Source organism: Natator depressus, chromosome 11 (assembly GCF_965152275.1).
Source record: "Natator depressus isolate rNatDep1 chromosome 11, rNatDep2.hap1, whole genome shotgun sequence".
Lineage (NCBI taxonomy): Eukaryota > Metazoa > Chordata > Testudines > Cheloniidae > Natator > Natator depressus.
The window spans coordinates 20,558,295-20,574,566 of NC_134244.1; the positions used below are offsets into that span (position 1 = coordinate 20,558,295).

Sequence of the window (16,272 nt, forward strand, 5' to 3'; positions counted from 1 at the left end):
CATGTGCCAGCAATGCCCCTCTGCCATGTACCTTGGCCAAACCAGACAGTCTCTATGTAAAAGAATAAATGGACACAAATCAGACGTCAAGAATTATAACATTCAAAAACAAGTTGGAGAACACTTCAATCTCCCTGGTCACTCGATTACAGACCTAAAAGTCGCAATATTACAACAAACAACTTCAAAAACAGACTCCAATGAGAGACTGTTGAATTGGAATTAATTTGCAAACTGGACACAATTAAATAGGCTTGAATAAAGACTGGGAGTGATTACACAAAGTAAAACTATTTCCCCATGCTAATTCCCCCCCTCCCCACACACACACACTGTTACTCTCACCTTCTTGTGAACTGTTGGAAATGGGCCATCCTGATTATCACTACAAAAGGTTTTTTTCTCCTGCTGATAATAGCTCATCTTAATTGATCACTCTCATTATAGTGGGTTTGGCAACACCCATTTCTTCATGTTCTCTGTGTGTGTATATATCTTCCTACTGTATTTTCCACTGCATGAATCGCATGAAGTGGGTTTTAGACCACGAAAGCTTATGCTCAAATAAATGTGTTAGTCTCTAAGGTGCCACAAGTACGCTTCGTTCTTTTTGCTGATTCAGACTAACATGGCTACCACTCTAAATCCTATAACGAATCTGATATGAGACAACTTGCTGGCAACGCAGGGCACTGTTATCAGAACTAAAAACCCACTGCCATGTTCTTTACTTTATGGAAAGTTAGGTTTACTAAGGTTAAGATAAACTAGGGTGACCAGATTGCAAATGTGAAAAATCAGGACAGGGGGTGCGGTGTAATAGGTGCCTATATAAGAAAAAGCCCCAAATATTGGGACTGTCCCTATAAAATCGGGACATCTGGTCACCCTAAGATAAACCCTTTTTTGGAGCTGATGATCCAGGTTTGGAAAAAGGGATGATCACATGCAACATCTCAGGTGAAGAGTGATTTTAGTGGAGCAAGAAACGTAAATGTAGGAATTAAAATAATAGACATCGACAATGCTCACACCGTCACACTGATGTATACAATTCTTTCTCCTGTGTAGTCACAGGTTGCCAGAACAAGCAAGATGATACACAGGAACTCTGTTCCCTGTAACAGCTATTCCTCTCCTGCAGCATTAGTGCCCGCTGACTGTATATACTTACCAACAACAACTTCCACTATCCCTTTTTAAATCTCAACCTCAAAAGCAGCTCCCTTAAAATGTAACACTACCAAGCAAAGCCAAAGGAGCCCTGAGGCAAAGTTAAGCACAGGGCATGCTTTCCTACAGCTGCAGATGATATAAGTAACCCAGAATATCTCTCTGTTCAAACAGTCACAGTATTAGTCAGTGATAACTAATAATTCCTGATCAATTTGAAGTTAGTAATAGAAACCAATTGTTGCCCTTAGAATCTGAAGGAGCAAACAGAAAACTCTTCATGCTGAACCTAACACAGCAGGCTGAGAACTTCTGATTCATTCACCCCATTATACCTTGTACCCCCTTCATTGTTTATATCCCCTTCTGATGGGTTACAGTATTGCTCAAATAGCCCAGACTTTAAAGCTACCCTAGGAAACTAGAGTTTAGTTATGACAGAGACAATATTAAATCAGTTGCCTGAAATCTTGACAATGACAAACCCTTTAAATCTAGGATGTTTTCGGAGCACACTGCAGCAACTGAAGGACTGTGCACTAGCTTTTCCTGAAAATGATCATGCAGAGCCTATTTAGCTCTAGTACAATAATCACTGTCATCACCCATCCCGAATCAAGCTGGTGATAAGGAGACAGAGCCCTGCACAGCTGCGCTGACTGGGAGATATGCTTTTCAAGACAGCTTTGGGTTTCTTTGCCCTGCAGAGGCTGAGAAAATTGGCCTGAATGATACATTCTAGATGGAAGGCAGAAAGTAATCCCAAGCAATAACATCTATTCTGGCAGGCCAAGCAAATGTGTCAGGATATAGCTTACAGGTGATGCTTACAGAAGAATGAATGTAAGTGGGAAGGGGGAGGACAACACCCATTCTGAGATGCACACTTAAAATAATTCCTTTAAATCAAAGTCATAAATCTGCTTTTTTAAAAAAAAAACAACCCCCCCTCCATGATTTATAAATCTGCAAACAGTGACAGTTCCTTAAAACTGTCAATTTGGTTTTCAGGTGGCTTTTTTAGGAAATCCTAGTACAGTTTTATCTTTCTCGTTACTTTTCTATTGTTTTGGAGAGCAGGGGGTTTGACTGGTCAAAGTATAGCCTCTTGCACATGCACATGATTTTAATGTTTCTCCATTTCTGCTTAGTTTTTATCTTGATTTGCGACAGCATTCACAAAAACAAGGAGTGAGAACAGGAGAGGCATGACAGTAAGACTACGTCGTGTGGGACAGCTTCAAAAATAACTCTGATGTCACAGACTAGTCTTGTCAAGAAATGCAGATGGAAGCAAAGAACTCAAGTGTGTTGGGGGGGGGGCGGGGGGAAATGAAACCAACATATTTGAATGTGGTGGGGATCAGTGTTAAAACTGGAACTTTGAGTTCTTTGGGTACGAGTATCACATGTATTACCTGTTACCAGAAAAACTGGAGAGAGTGTCTATTCTGGTAACAAGAATATCTTAGTGATGCTGCTTGAATTTCACAGAAATAGCAGTGTCCTTTTCCCTATGAGAGGAACTGAAGGGCCAAACCTCTGATTGGGGTAAGTTGGCATGGCTCCATTGAGCAGCTGGGGATCTGGCTCAAAGTCTCACTAGATGTGATATGCGTCTTAGGTAAGCTGCCCAAATGAAGCATTTTTCTGATTGCAGTGAGGAAAACCTTGACTGGATGCTTCCATACTCCAAATACAGCCTTGAGCTGGCTGCATGCCATTTTCGCCTTTGAATCTGCCAAAACTAGTGTGCTTTGGCCATCATGTCATTGTTTTGGATTTACTGTCCTGACACTAACTGAAGTCCAGTTCCGGTAAAAGTTTTCATTCTGCCCTTCAGTGGGTATACCAATTGATGCTCAGCAGATCACTAGGTAGACAGATGTAACAATATATCTGCCTCTATGAAGGTCCCAATGCACACAGCGCTCCAAGAACATGTTATGGATTTGGGACACTGAGGACTTTTGTCCTTTTATTCCTCTGAAGGGTAGCATAGCTCTAGTTTTGCACGACTCTTAAGTTTTAGATGTATGTGTTGCTGAGCTTTTTTATGCACATTGATTTGGCTTTGTAAACAAGATAACTAATTTTATGCCTAAATAATGTAAAACAACAAACTCGGTTCTACCTTGGGATGGGCGGGCCACAATATGTATGTAAAACCACACACATCTTGCTAAGAACACTTTTTTTGTGTCATAAAGATTTCCTTTTACGGACCCAACATGGTCATACCATTCAGATGAGCATCCAAACTTTTGGATGCTTATCCAAATCAAACCCTTGTGAGGACTGTGCATCGCTAGCTCTAGCCTTGCATGTCTTCCTGACAGAGCTGCTAACCACTTTCTCAATAAATAATCTTTCCATATGGTAAAAATAATCTTGTGGAAAGCTCTAAGGGATGCACTCCAGGAGAACAAATTGCTACAAGACACAGAAGCAGCTGCAAATGTAATTGGGATGGGTGTGGTGACAGTTGTTTGCATCCATAATATTCTCATCCTTCTACACCGCTGTGGTGATGTGAGTTACCTAGCTGGTGCTAGCGCCAGACTGATGTGTGCCTATATAAATATGATTATTTGAAATACAAACATTATGGATTAGAAAAACATAAAGTAAATGAACAGCTGTGTGACCCTGGAGCTTTCCTTTAGTTGTATTATGCCTTTAGTTCTGGAACATATCCAAATATATTTACTGATAATTTTAGAGATATTGAACTAGGAGACCATCCCTACCTACAGTACTGGGCTATTAAAAATGGGAAAGATAATGAGATACTGAATGACCAAGGTGATGCAATGGACCAGGAAGAGAAATGACATTCATGTCAATATATAATATATTGAAAGCCTGTTGCATATTCATCAACGTTGTCAGATGAGTAATTGTAGTTTGTTACCTGGCAAGGTTGACTGTGCTCCGTCTCTAGCAGTCTCCTTCTGAGGCAGATAAGTTGATTTCCAGGTAGCTTACTGTGTGCACAGCTCTTGAATAAGAACTTACACCTTGGTCTTGTCTGCTCTTCCCGGATATTAATGATCCCATGGTCATTTTAATAGGGGTAGGGGATTTTCCCCTAACATTCCATGTCCCTTATTCTTTAGTGTACTAATTGTCTGCTTACGAGCTGGCAGTTTCCCTCGAGGTATTTTCATTTCGGTGGTAATGGGCTGCCTATATGTATGTAGTTTATGTTGTGTTACGCGATCCTTCAGAACGAAAGGCACTATACACATAGTGTGTGTACGTGCAGGTGCACGTGTGTAAATTATACATCTATTGATTTAAAATGGATTATTCCACTAGGAGCTGCCAACGATAAAGGTTATGGCCAAAAAAAATCATACTTATACTGTTGCAAATTGCATTGACTTCAGTGTCATTGCATCACTATATCTTAAGTAGAATACAGTAATACTTATTCTGTCTTTGCAGCCTTTTAATGCATAATATGTGGAATATCAAGGTGTATTCTCTGCACAGATTTTATTCCCATTTTTTTAGAAGTTTTGGGTTTGGAGAAATTTTCCCTTCATTGTAGACTTTATATTTCATTAAGTCATTGAGGCATTGTGGAAATGTGTATATTATTTGTTTTGCTCAGCAGCTTTCTTGTCATGCATGAATAAGAGGTGACAGCAGATTCTCTTATACATTTATGTTTTCCTCTGTTGATTGGTTTTGCAGCGTCTGTGTGTACATTATGACCAGTCAGTTAGACATGTTTTCATTGCTGTGAGTGGGCTAAGCCTTTGTTGATGCTTGCTGCAACTCAATTTATCTTCTTCTGTGCAAAGAAAAAGAAAATACAGGCAATCTTGACCTCTGGTAGGCTTACAGCATGAGTATAGGAACTATTATTGTCTTTAATATGTTTTCTCTGTTATGCTTTCACTTTAAGAATAAATGTGCTTGGTTAGAAAGAGCTGTGTGGTAACTGGTGACAGCTGGCAATTAAAGCTGATCATAGCCTTCAAAAAGTAAGCAGAGTGCAGACACTGTCTTGTTTAGGCAATTGGGTTTGCTGGTTTTATTTACAAACATTGGATCAAATTCTAGAGTCCTTTCTCAAGTAAAATTCACATAGAAGCCAATAGATGTTTTGCCCATGGAATGAGTAAACACTGAGTAAGGACTTTGGCCCACTTTTGAGTACATACTTTAACTCCTACCCAGATGGATTCTTGCACACATTGATATATACAGATTAAGGGACAACTTCCTCCCATAGATGCTCAGAATTCCTATTAAAGTCAATGTAAACCACCACATCTGTACATCTGAGAAGAGAATGTTGTCTTTTAAAAAGGGCTTTGCCACACACCGTGAATAAGGAGCAGCACATAGTATTGCTGCCCCAGGAGCAGACAGGAACAAGATTGTGAGCTTCAGATGCAATGTTGTCCCCGTTTTCTTCTTTGCTCCGGGGAATCCTATATCTGGCTCCCCTCCACGCATCAGTGGCAATGATTGTTCCCCTCCCTCCTGTGTGGGAAGGGAGACTAGCAGCACTGCAGAGATTGTTCTCCCTCTTGTGCTATGCCCCATGATATGAGTATCTGGGAAAAAGGAGTAAGGTGGTACCGTATGCTAATTTACTCTCCTGCATGGGCATGTAGGAGGAGTCACAACTTGAGACCTCCATTTCCTTTTCCTCTATCCCAGTGATACAGTGTTCAATCGGTTGTGCCTAATGAATGGAGATATTCCTGACAATATATTACAAATTGTCAAAAAGATGACTTGGTGCAGGTATAATTTGGTAAACTACCTGCTTCTACAATCTAGAAGGCTCTAATTTACAGAAGCCCACATGGAAAGGATGGGATACAATAAATGAGTGATTTACACAATATTACAGTGGTTAGCAAAAGGCTATTTCACAAACCCACATGTTCACATTTCCAAATTAGTTTGCCTCTAGCTCTCAGACTAGCAACATCCTCATGGTATCCAGAGGGGAGGAAAGCAAAGCTGGAAGAATAAGACTGAGTTATATTGTATGCAGTGTTCTGAAAATAAATCCTGCCTGCAGGAACTATTAGAGTGAAGAAAAAGTTGTCTACAAAGATTGGGACCCAAATGTGCAAAACCCCAACTTCAGTGTGATGACTCATGTGATGTTATGGGTTTGCAGAGTTGAGCCCCAATTTTTCTACCAGACTTCATAGAAGAATTAGAAATGTGCAGAATTTTGGGGTGTCTCTATTTTTTAAAACCTGTCTGTCCAACTAGCTATCTAGATTTGACAAGTGGCAACATGATATACTGCTAAGAGAGATATTAGAGTTTGGGTTGCTAATTTGTTTGGAGTTCCCAGCGTAGGGGTGGAAGAATGTTGTGTTGTTCTCACATGAATTTCACTTGCTGATGAGCTCCAGAGGGAGCTGTGTCCAGATTTTTGGTTCAGAAAGGAAAATGCCAGAGGTAAGTTAGAGGGTAGCTTAAAAAGGATAAATGGAAATCTCTCTTTAAAGAAAAAATAGAGGATCAAGCCTTTTATTGGTTTTAATTACGTTAGCATTATTTTTAAAGTAAGCCATCCAAAACATAGGTAATAAATATCTGGAATTCTACAACATTTTCATTACTGTTAATTTCTGTAAGGTGTCAATATGAATAGTGTGTTTAAAGCCCCCAGGAAGAAAGTGAAGTTCCAAGATTGTTTTTACTTGGCACTTTCCTTAAAGGGAAATAGAACAAACCATGAGTTGCTTTTCTTTATTACTGAAGCAGCTGTAAGTGTGTTTGATGTAAAGCCGATCACGAAAGATATTTTATTTAAAGGAACTGCCAGTGTTTGCCTCTTTATACTGAGTAAGACTGATTGTACAGAATGGAATTCTCACCCAGTGAGAATACAAAGTTGCTACAGTTACTGATCCATAACTGTACATTTTGTTGTCAGGTCTGACATTTCCTCACTCTGTTTGTGGGTGTCTGGTTTGCATAATCACTGTGCGGTTGTCAGTAAACACAGGTGCAAATCCCTGTATTCAGCTTTCAGCCAATGAGAACTGTGTGATTTACATAGCTGTTGTCTGCTTAGACAAAGAACAAACATACACTTACAACTTGAATGTCTTTCCTTTTAAAGTAAGGAAAAAAGAAAGAAAAGGTCGGAATGACGGAGGCATGGTGCATCCTCTCTGTCTAACAAAATGGTAGCTGTCAGGCAGACTCATTTAGGAATGCAAAGGTGTAGAACACTGGAAGTGAAATAATAAATTAGGTAACTACTCAAGCCATAAATAAACTTGTATTCAGTTTGCAAATATGTCCACTCTGATTGGCTGCTATGTTCCCTCTCCTCTCATTCTCCCCTTTTACTGAAAATGTGAAGCTGCCAGCAATAAATAAGGCCACTTCCTTCTCAGTCCTTCACCTGAAATATTGACAAGAAAAGGAAAAATGCCCCAAAGCACCCAAACAGGGTGTGGAGGTGCCCTGATGGAAAGTGTTCTCAACGCAACACTGTTTGGACTCATTTTCATCTTTGCCTCCAACCTTTCTTCTCTGAAGACCAGCAAGACCCTTGTTAACATCACAAGAATACTGACTTCCCCATCTTCTTTCAGTTATGAAGAGAGAGAGAGTGAGAAAGTGTGTGTGTGTGTGTGAGGGGAGCTTTACTGAGCACTAGAAAAGGGAAAGGCAGAAGAAAGCGGAAATGAAACAATTTAATTTACATTCCATCTCATTTAATTTGTTTTAGCATCTTTTTGCAGCTTTTTCTTATCTTACATTTACATTTTGACTGTTTAATTTAAAATTTCAGTGGCAATATTTCAGGATCTGGGTAACGATGGTACACTGGGTTAATAAACATCTTAGCTGCCAGCCTTAGAGTTTGTTCATTTGGGAGATGGTGGTTATCTAATCAGCAGAGAACTCCTTCAAGCTGCCATTTAAATAATTTGATTTAGAACCCTACTGTATATTCATCTTGCTGGACACTGACATGTTTCAACTGATACAAATAATATTTCCTCTTAGAATATCCCAGGTAGTTACTCACTACACACAGACTAAGGGTAGGATATCCTTTTCAGACTAGTGTGACACTAGTTTAATTCTAATGGAACTATTCCTGATTTGCACCAGTGTAAGAGAAAGAATAAAGTCCTAGGAATAGATCTACCCTGAGAACTTGGGGGGAAAACACTAATAGTCTGGAAGAGTTTAATGTAATTCTGTTAGTTTATATTAAGGCTGTAAGGCATAATTAAAAGGACCTGATAGCGTGACATCCAATGGATGGTTTTCTCTTAAAAATTCTGCTGATGTCATAATTCCGAATTTTGGTTGAACTGTTTTAGCACCAATCAATGTGTTCTCACACATTCCAAAAGAACTGATGGCATTTAAGCCAGCAAGCAGGCAATTCTCTCACCTTGCACAATTGACTTGAAACTGACATGCATGTAGGTCTTGATAGTCTGCAGTTGGGAATTGTTATATCGCTAACCCCTCAATTAACTTATTTTCTAGTAACTCATTACAGCCTTTCTATTGCCATATAGTTATTCCTTTCCCTTCATTCTTTGTGTGAGGATATCCACTGGCTCTGTGCAATTACTATAGCAAGTAATAAATCCTGAAAGAAATAAAAAATCCTCACCCAAGGCACAGATGGATTATATCCTCATCTCAGAGGCACACAGAAAAGCCTGCCAAAGCGTTAGAAAACCCTCCCCACCAAATATTTATCTCCATGTTTGTAATGTGATCTTTCCCTTTTCTATTCAACCCCACTCCATATTCTTAGTCCCACCTTCCCATACAGCACCTCCAATTAAATAGCCACTTTGAGTCACTGAAATGACAGATTTCAGAGTAGCAGCCGTGTTAGTCTGTATTCGCAAAAAGAAAAGGAGTACTTGTGGCACCTTAGAGACTAACAAATTTATTTGAGCATAAGCTTTCGTGAGCTACAGCTCACTTCATCGGATGCATTCAGTGGAAAATACAGTGGGGAGCCCCACTGTATTTTCCACTGAATGCATCCGATGAAGTGAGCTGTAGCTCATGAAAGCTTATGCTCAAATAAATTTGTTAGTCTTTCCCCACTATATTTTCCACTGAATGCATCCGATGAAGCGAGCTGTAGCTCACGAAAGCTTATGCTCAAATAAATTTGTTAGTCTCTAAGGTGCCACAAGTACTCCTTTTCTTTTTGAAATGACAGAAGTTCTCCCAAGCAGATGATTCTTTGTTGGAGGAGGGGGCCAGGAGCTCACTGCTGGCATCCCATATTTGGCTGGAGTCTAAAAGTCCTTTGGTCAAGTGGTTGGGGGCTTACTTCTCCAGATACTCCTCCTGCTTTTGACAGTTAGGACATTCAGTCAGGGAACAGTAAGCATACCATGTGTCTTAGGTGACCAGTCAGATGGCTCAAATAGTTGAATACTCGCTACAAAGAATATGTGACCAACCCATAGGTCCATATGTATTTGTAACACCACTTTATTGAACTATTATAAATAACGTATTTATAAAATGGTGTGCAGACCTGTCTAAATGGGAAAAAAACCACACTAAATGTGAATCCCGTTAGCAATCAGTGACCATTCAGCAGCATGTAGCTATGGAAATAATTCCTTGTACTTATCTCTGTATTCCTCATAGACAATGAATGTCCTTAATTCAATCTCAGAGGATATTAAACCAAATAAAACAGACAGTTAATTGCTGGTTACTGGAGTGGAATGGAGGAATGGATTTTATCTGGCTAAAACGGGACAAGAATATTTTGGTAGTCACTGAAAATTTTGTTACACTAATTAGTGGCTAGCCAGGTAGGCAGCAAAACTTTGTACACTTCTTGAAAAGAGCTTAAGTGGAAAGAAACTATTGTGTGGGCTGGTAGCAGCTAGACAACTTAGGAAAAGGCTTCCCTAAAGCTGCAATCATTATCAACTGTTTTTCTGCTGATCTGTCTTGAGCAATGGTAGCGTACTTTAAGCTAGAAACAGCACTTTTCTAATGTACTCTGACCTCAAAAACAAGATGCCGAACATAAGATATCCCCCCACGCCAATCTTCCCTCCAGCTTGTTTCTGCCAGAATAGACTATTCAATTGTATATTTTGCAGCCAGGCAGGAACTGTGCATCACGATTCTCTCAGCTGAAGGGAAGGAAAGCTGCAGTATGGGGACTGAGAGAGCTGTTGTTGCTGGAAGGAATTTTTCACTGGCTTTTTGTCCCTGTGTGTGTGAAAAATAACGTGCTCTGAAAATTTACAAGTTCTTCCTGCCAAAAGCAGTTGTTTTCACAGTTCTCATTTTGCCAATTTCAACCTGGTTAAGGGGAAAAAAAATAAGTTTTCACCTACCTACCTTAAGCTCCTTGGATGACAGATGCTGGAAAGTGCAGTAGAATCAGTAAAAATGCCAAAATAACAAATTACCCCTTAAGAATAAAAGCCTCAAACATGAATAGCTGTGTGGAGTTGAAGAGACATTTGAAAGTGATAGGAGCAAAAGGAAAAGCAAAAAGCGTTATTAACCAACTATATTAATTAAGCTAGAAGGAATGGTGTTTTGACATTTTTAGGGATCCCAATCAGCTGCTATGGCTTTAGCTTTAATTTTCTCTTGCAGTAAATTTAATGAAAAATAATTAAGTCATCTCAGAATACTGACTGTACGACTCAATCTAACTGCATTTAAATTTAGAGATAGGACTCCAGCAAAACACTTACTCCTAATGTTTGCTTGACATAATGGTATTTTCATTAACCTATCGGTACTGAATGCAAGCAAAGCTTGGGAAATGGGATGCTCTGTCTTTTGTACATAGGCTACTGATATACGTGCCATGGTATAAAAATCGAAGATTAGAGCATTAATACAAGTTAAATGTTCTATTTAACATGCATGGGAGGGAAATACATCCCTAGACAAAAACACATTTCTGAAGCAGAAGATGTTTGGAAAGAAAAAGGGAAATTATATAGCTTACTTTTCTGACACCTTCTTCCAGCGTAACCCTCAGGACAGGTGCACACATTATTTCTCACACAGTGGCCACCATTCTTACAAGGAGGATGGCAAAGAGCTAACAAAGTGAAAGAGAAGAACTTTAGGTCAATTTAGCATCATGATTTCAACATTTTTAAAAATTGGATTGAAATCAAACCCTGTAAATGTGCCACTGTCCTTTGAAAAACAAGATAACTCAATGCAAGAGAGTTGTTTAACTCATTCCAGTTACTCTCCCAGTTAAGAGTGGCAATTCTGTTGGAAATGCAACCTCTGTAATCTCAATGGGAGTGGGGCATTCTCTGGTCACTGGGAACAAAGGTGTCAGGTTCCATTAAAGGTCCTGGCCTCCTTTGATTGGGGGCAGAGAAGGAAGCATCACCTGAGGTGGTAGCTGGAGGAGAGGCTAAGGTAAGCAATTGTCCATGGGTGCAACTGCGGGAGGGTATATGTGCCCTATCCCTTCAGATGGAGTCCTCTTTCATGCCTGGATCAGGGACAACCTCTCTGATGGTGGAGAGGATATATTTTTGGCTCTTGTTAAGGAGGGAATTGTTAGCTATCTGGGAATTTGATTGTGGGTGGCAGGAGGCAACCAAGGTAATTGGTGGCACCTTCTTGTGGCAGGTGTCTGGTGCTTGTTGCATAGGAGGTCTGGTTCCCTGGTAAACCAGAGTTGGAAGTGGATTGAGGGAAGGCATCCCCTAAAGAAACTGGAGAATAGGGTTGGGGCTGTATATGTCTCATACAGTGAGGAGACAACGCCCTTTCCCCAGCTCCTTAACTTTCAAATGAGGGGAGGGTGATTAGGTCAAAGCAAGGGCCTGAGACCAGGTTTGGAGGAGTGGAGCGCTGATAGCAGCCCTCAAATATTTGGAAACAAGTATGGAAGGAATCATGACCTGCACTGTATGAATTACTGCTGGATAGTTCCCAGATGAGTTAAGTTAATAACGCAGCAGCCTAAATAAGCCCTTGAATCTTGTCTTTCTTTCTGTAAGTCTGGGAGAATGTACTGGGTCAGGGGGTGGGGGTGGGGGGAGACAAGCTTTGCTGTAGCAGGATGCTACATACCTCCCCTATCCCTGCAAACTAGAACCAAACCACAAGCAGTTCCAATGCTCTCCAGTGTGAATTATTTGGGAAATCAATAGGTGCTAGAACCATAGTAATTTTATGGGTGCTCATCATTTTAACTCCCTAAGGCAGAGGCCATCCTTGAGGAGATGAGATTTTTGACCCTTTTAAGAACTTTAGCGTGCTTGAAAGATGCATTTTTGTGTAACCCTACAGAACTCTATATGTATCATGACAACTAATGGAAGCACACAAGCATATATCTTGGTGCGCTCAGGTCTTTGTCAAAGGAAGGAGATAAGAGAGAAGTTTTAACTATTGATCCACTAATTGCAGCATCAATGGCCTATGATCTCTGCCTATTAGCAAAAGTTGCACTCTGCTGCTGTCTGCAGAAAATGTCTATCTAGCAACTTTCAAAATGGAACAAAGTATTCTTGATGTGCAGAAAAAAGGTTTTTGTTTGTTAAATGTCACAGAAATATTTGTAATTTTTGGTTTGAGACGCACCTTGCTCTAAACCAAACTCACTAGAGAGTAAGATGATGATCCCTTTTTTTGAAAAACATAAATACTTGTCAGAGCAGAGCTATATTTTAAAGTTATTAATTAGATGTTAATTTTGTCATGACTTGCTCTAATTAATTTCAGATGAATTGTTTAGTTCTCAGCAATACATAAATATTTAGTCCAACATCAACTCCTTGAAAAAAAAAACTTCTATGCAGATTTCCAATGTACTATAACAGGAAAATGGCATGGATGGAGTTGACAAAACAAATTTCTGGGTATAATACGTACTGCATAAAGTCAGGTAATCATTTAAATAGACTTTATCATTTACCATATCCATTAAAGCCTGAATCTACTATCCATGTGATATATTGAACTTTCTTACCAGTTTGGCACTGGGGTCCATAGAAGCCATAAGGACAAGCACAGGTATTTGGGCGTACACAGATTCCACCATTTAGGCAAACAGGGCTACAGATAGCTGGATATAAATAGAAATTCAATCAAAATCAATTACTCTCATTCTTTTAATTTTAAAATATTAGGAGTTGGGTTCTCTTTGCTTCTGCATAAATCTGAAAGATATCCTAGCACATTTCATTTGAACAGAGGTTTTCTCCAATGCTAGCAAAAATGTCCCATTTGTCTAGCAGGTCTGCTGTGTAGTGTATTGGTTGTCCCAGCAGTGGCTGGATTTCAGTGATGCCTTAGCATAGCTGTAAAGCATCTGGGGATCCTGTGGATATACTTTAATAGTTTATTTCAGATGTCTATCCATGATTTGCACAATTCATTTGCTTTGACTTTTGTATCTTGCCCAAGATTTTTAAAGTTTATACTTTTTCAAAGTATAGTGGCTGTTCAAAATAGCTTTCCCTCTCTATCTCTTTTGTCTTTCAGTATGTTACAGTAATAGTTTGTTTCATAAGAATTACATTATCGCAAGTGCTAAGCGTCTAAAGAAATTAAGGGTCACTGGGATATTTCAGATTAAATTAAATGCAGCTGTATAAGGCTGGGAAAATATGAAACTATAGTTTGGATGAGAGGCTACCATGGCTTATGAAACAATCACCTACAAAATCAAAATGTGCATTCTCCATCACTAAAGGCATTTTCTTCTTTTACACTTACATGATCAGTACTAGCTCCTCATTTCTTTTTTTATATTAATTCCTTTAGTAATTCCCAGTATGATCAGCATTTTGGGCAAATCACATGGGTTTCAGGTAGAGAAATGAATGCACGAGACACCAATGCTTTCTAAATGTTTACCTGTTTCACAAGAAGGACTGCTCCATCCAGTTTTGCATTTGCACTCATCTGGTGTTACACATTTCCCACCATTATGACAATGTCTATTGCATATCACTGCAAAATAAACAATTGATTTCAAGAGTAAATTTAAACATGAAAAGGATTAGGGTCAGATTCTGCTATCAGTAATACTGGTACAAATCCAGCAGCAACTAAGAGTTACTCTGGATTTATGCTGGTAAAATTGCGAGCAGAATTTGTCCCTTTGGGTTTTTTTTAATCCTTCACGTTTTTGACAAAGTCTTGCATCTAAAATTCTTAACTTTTATGTATCTCAACTATTCTGCTGCAGAGCTAAAATTATTTTCCTGTCAAGGCAACCTGATATTTAAATCAGATGCAAGGACTGCAGTTATGAAACTATAATATATGTTTTGCGATTCAACTAATATAGAGTGTTTTGAAGGCTGACTTCCGCCCCCCCACCCTGATGTTCTATATGTTGAACCTATTTTGTAACTTGTTTTGCACAATGACATGAATCTTAATGGCTAAGCTTGCCTGTTTGTATTCTCAAAACTTAGTATTACTGTATTCACTCACACAACCTTGCATTTCACAATCGTTACTGTAAATAAAGCTTTTTTGACCATAGGTGCTTTTATGTAACAAATGTGGATACAGATGTGCCTATTTTTACATAACATAAATGTACTTTTGGAAAACATATTCCAAGAAATGGTTTAGCCAGTGCATTAAATATATTTTACTTCAATTTTCTTGCTGTATTCAATCATAATTTTGAGGGAAAATATAGGCTTTTTGTGTTTTATAATTTTCTGCAAGTGCCAAAATGGGGGTGAAAGACTAAATTGACTTATACATACTTGTTTCACATCTAGGACCAACAAATCCATAAGCGCAGGAACAGCTATTCTGAGACACACAGGTTCCTCCATGCTCACAAGGTGGATCACACAACACTATACAAATCACAAGTAGACAAGCAAAGAAAGGAACACAACTTAATGCTACAGAATAGACTGAGCACAGCTCTATGCATTTATGAGTCCAATACTCACTACTTTTTCATTTCCTACAACAGCATTATTATTTTTAAATATTCCTCTACAAAGTGGCTGCTTACAATACCATTATGTGGGAAAACCCTGGCATCACCTTGATAAGACGGGAGTAACAATGCAAATATGATATAATATTAGTATGGGAGTGACCACTGCCACAGCATATTGATTCCTGTGTTAAGCCTCTGAGCATGCACATTTTGAACTCGATATTTTCAAATGTTTTAGAAGACTTGGTGTGAACAGGCTGCTTGTACAGTTAATATTAAAAAGTCTTTGGTATTTCTTCTTGGCTTGCGAATGCTCAGTAAACATTACATGGCATCAGAGTTGTACTGAACCAAAGAAGGAGTAATTACTTCCTCCAAGTCCAATGGCTTTGCAAGGAAATGTTGTAGCAAAATGCTATCCATTTAAGCAACAGTTTTTGAATGTTTAATCAGCAATGTGGGGTCTGCAGAGAAAGCAACTAAACCATAGGCAATAAATTTCTCTACAGGATGTGATATTGTAGTATACCATGGCTTTCTACCCAAGGAAGAAGAGGAGGAAGCATATGGCACAAATCATAGATAAACTTGGGAGGTACTGCAACTCCAGAAAAACATCATTTGTGCGAGGCAGTGGGTTTTTATTTGAAATGAAGGCTATTATGAGCCAGTTTAAATAGTAAACGTGAGTTTAGGGAACTATGTGATTCAATAAAATTGAGGCTTATATGTGGAATACAGAATAGTCAGAAACAGAATGCTGCAGGAAACTCCTTGAAACTTTGACATGTAGATTCAGGCTCCCAGTGACTCTGTACAAAATAAGCTGCTACTAAACATGGCACGATTTCAAAGGGAAAAGCTAGAAATGAGAGGAATCCAAAATAGGATTTAAAAAGTTTCCTGAAATCCAAAATTTCGATATGCTAGTGGGGAAGTTCACCCCTGTACAGAGGACCAGCACAAGGCCTATGTACCACTTAGTTCCCACTCACGCATTCTTTAGAGTAATGGTCCCCAAACTTTTTCTGTCGCGCCTCACCTTCTCGTAATGGATCTATCCGCCCACTCCCCACCCAGCCGTAGCTGGGGCCAGGAGCCAGGACCGGGGCCAGGAGCCAGGACCAAGGCCAGAGCCAGGACCAGGAGCTAAGGCCAGGGCCAGAGCTGAGGCTGTG

The 16,272-nt window shown here is 39.4% G+C and overlaps 1 protein-coding gene across 1 annotated transcript in view; it reads right to left on the reverse strand.

Moving 5' to 3' along the window:
• LOC141995842 (von Willebrand factor D and EGF domain-containing protein-like) overlaps positions 1–16,272 on the reverse strand; it is a 245,954-nt gene that overhangs the window by 21,448 nt on the left and 208,234 nt on the right. Inside the window, exons 23-26 of the mRNA XM_074967290.1 lie at positions 14,907–15,002; positions 14,038–14,133; positions 13,148–13,243; positions 11,153–11,248 (exon numbers count right to left, since the gene is read on the reverse strand). Coding sequence (XP_074823391.1) covers positions 11,153–11,248; positions 13,148–13,243; positions 14,038–14,133; positions 14,907–15,002 — 384 coding nt within the window. The remainder of the gene's footprint in view (positions 1–11,152; positions 11,249–13,147; positions 13,244–14,037; positions 14,134–14,906; positions 15,003–16,272) is intronic.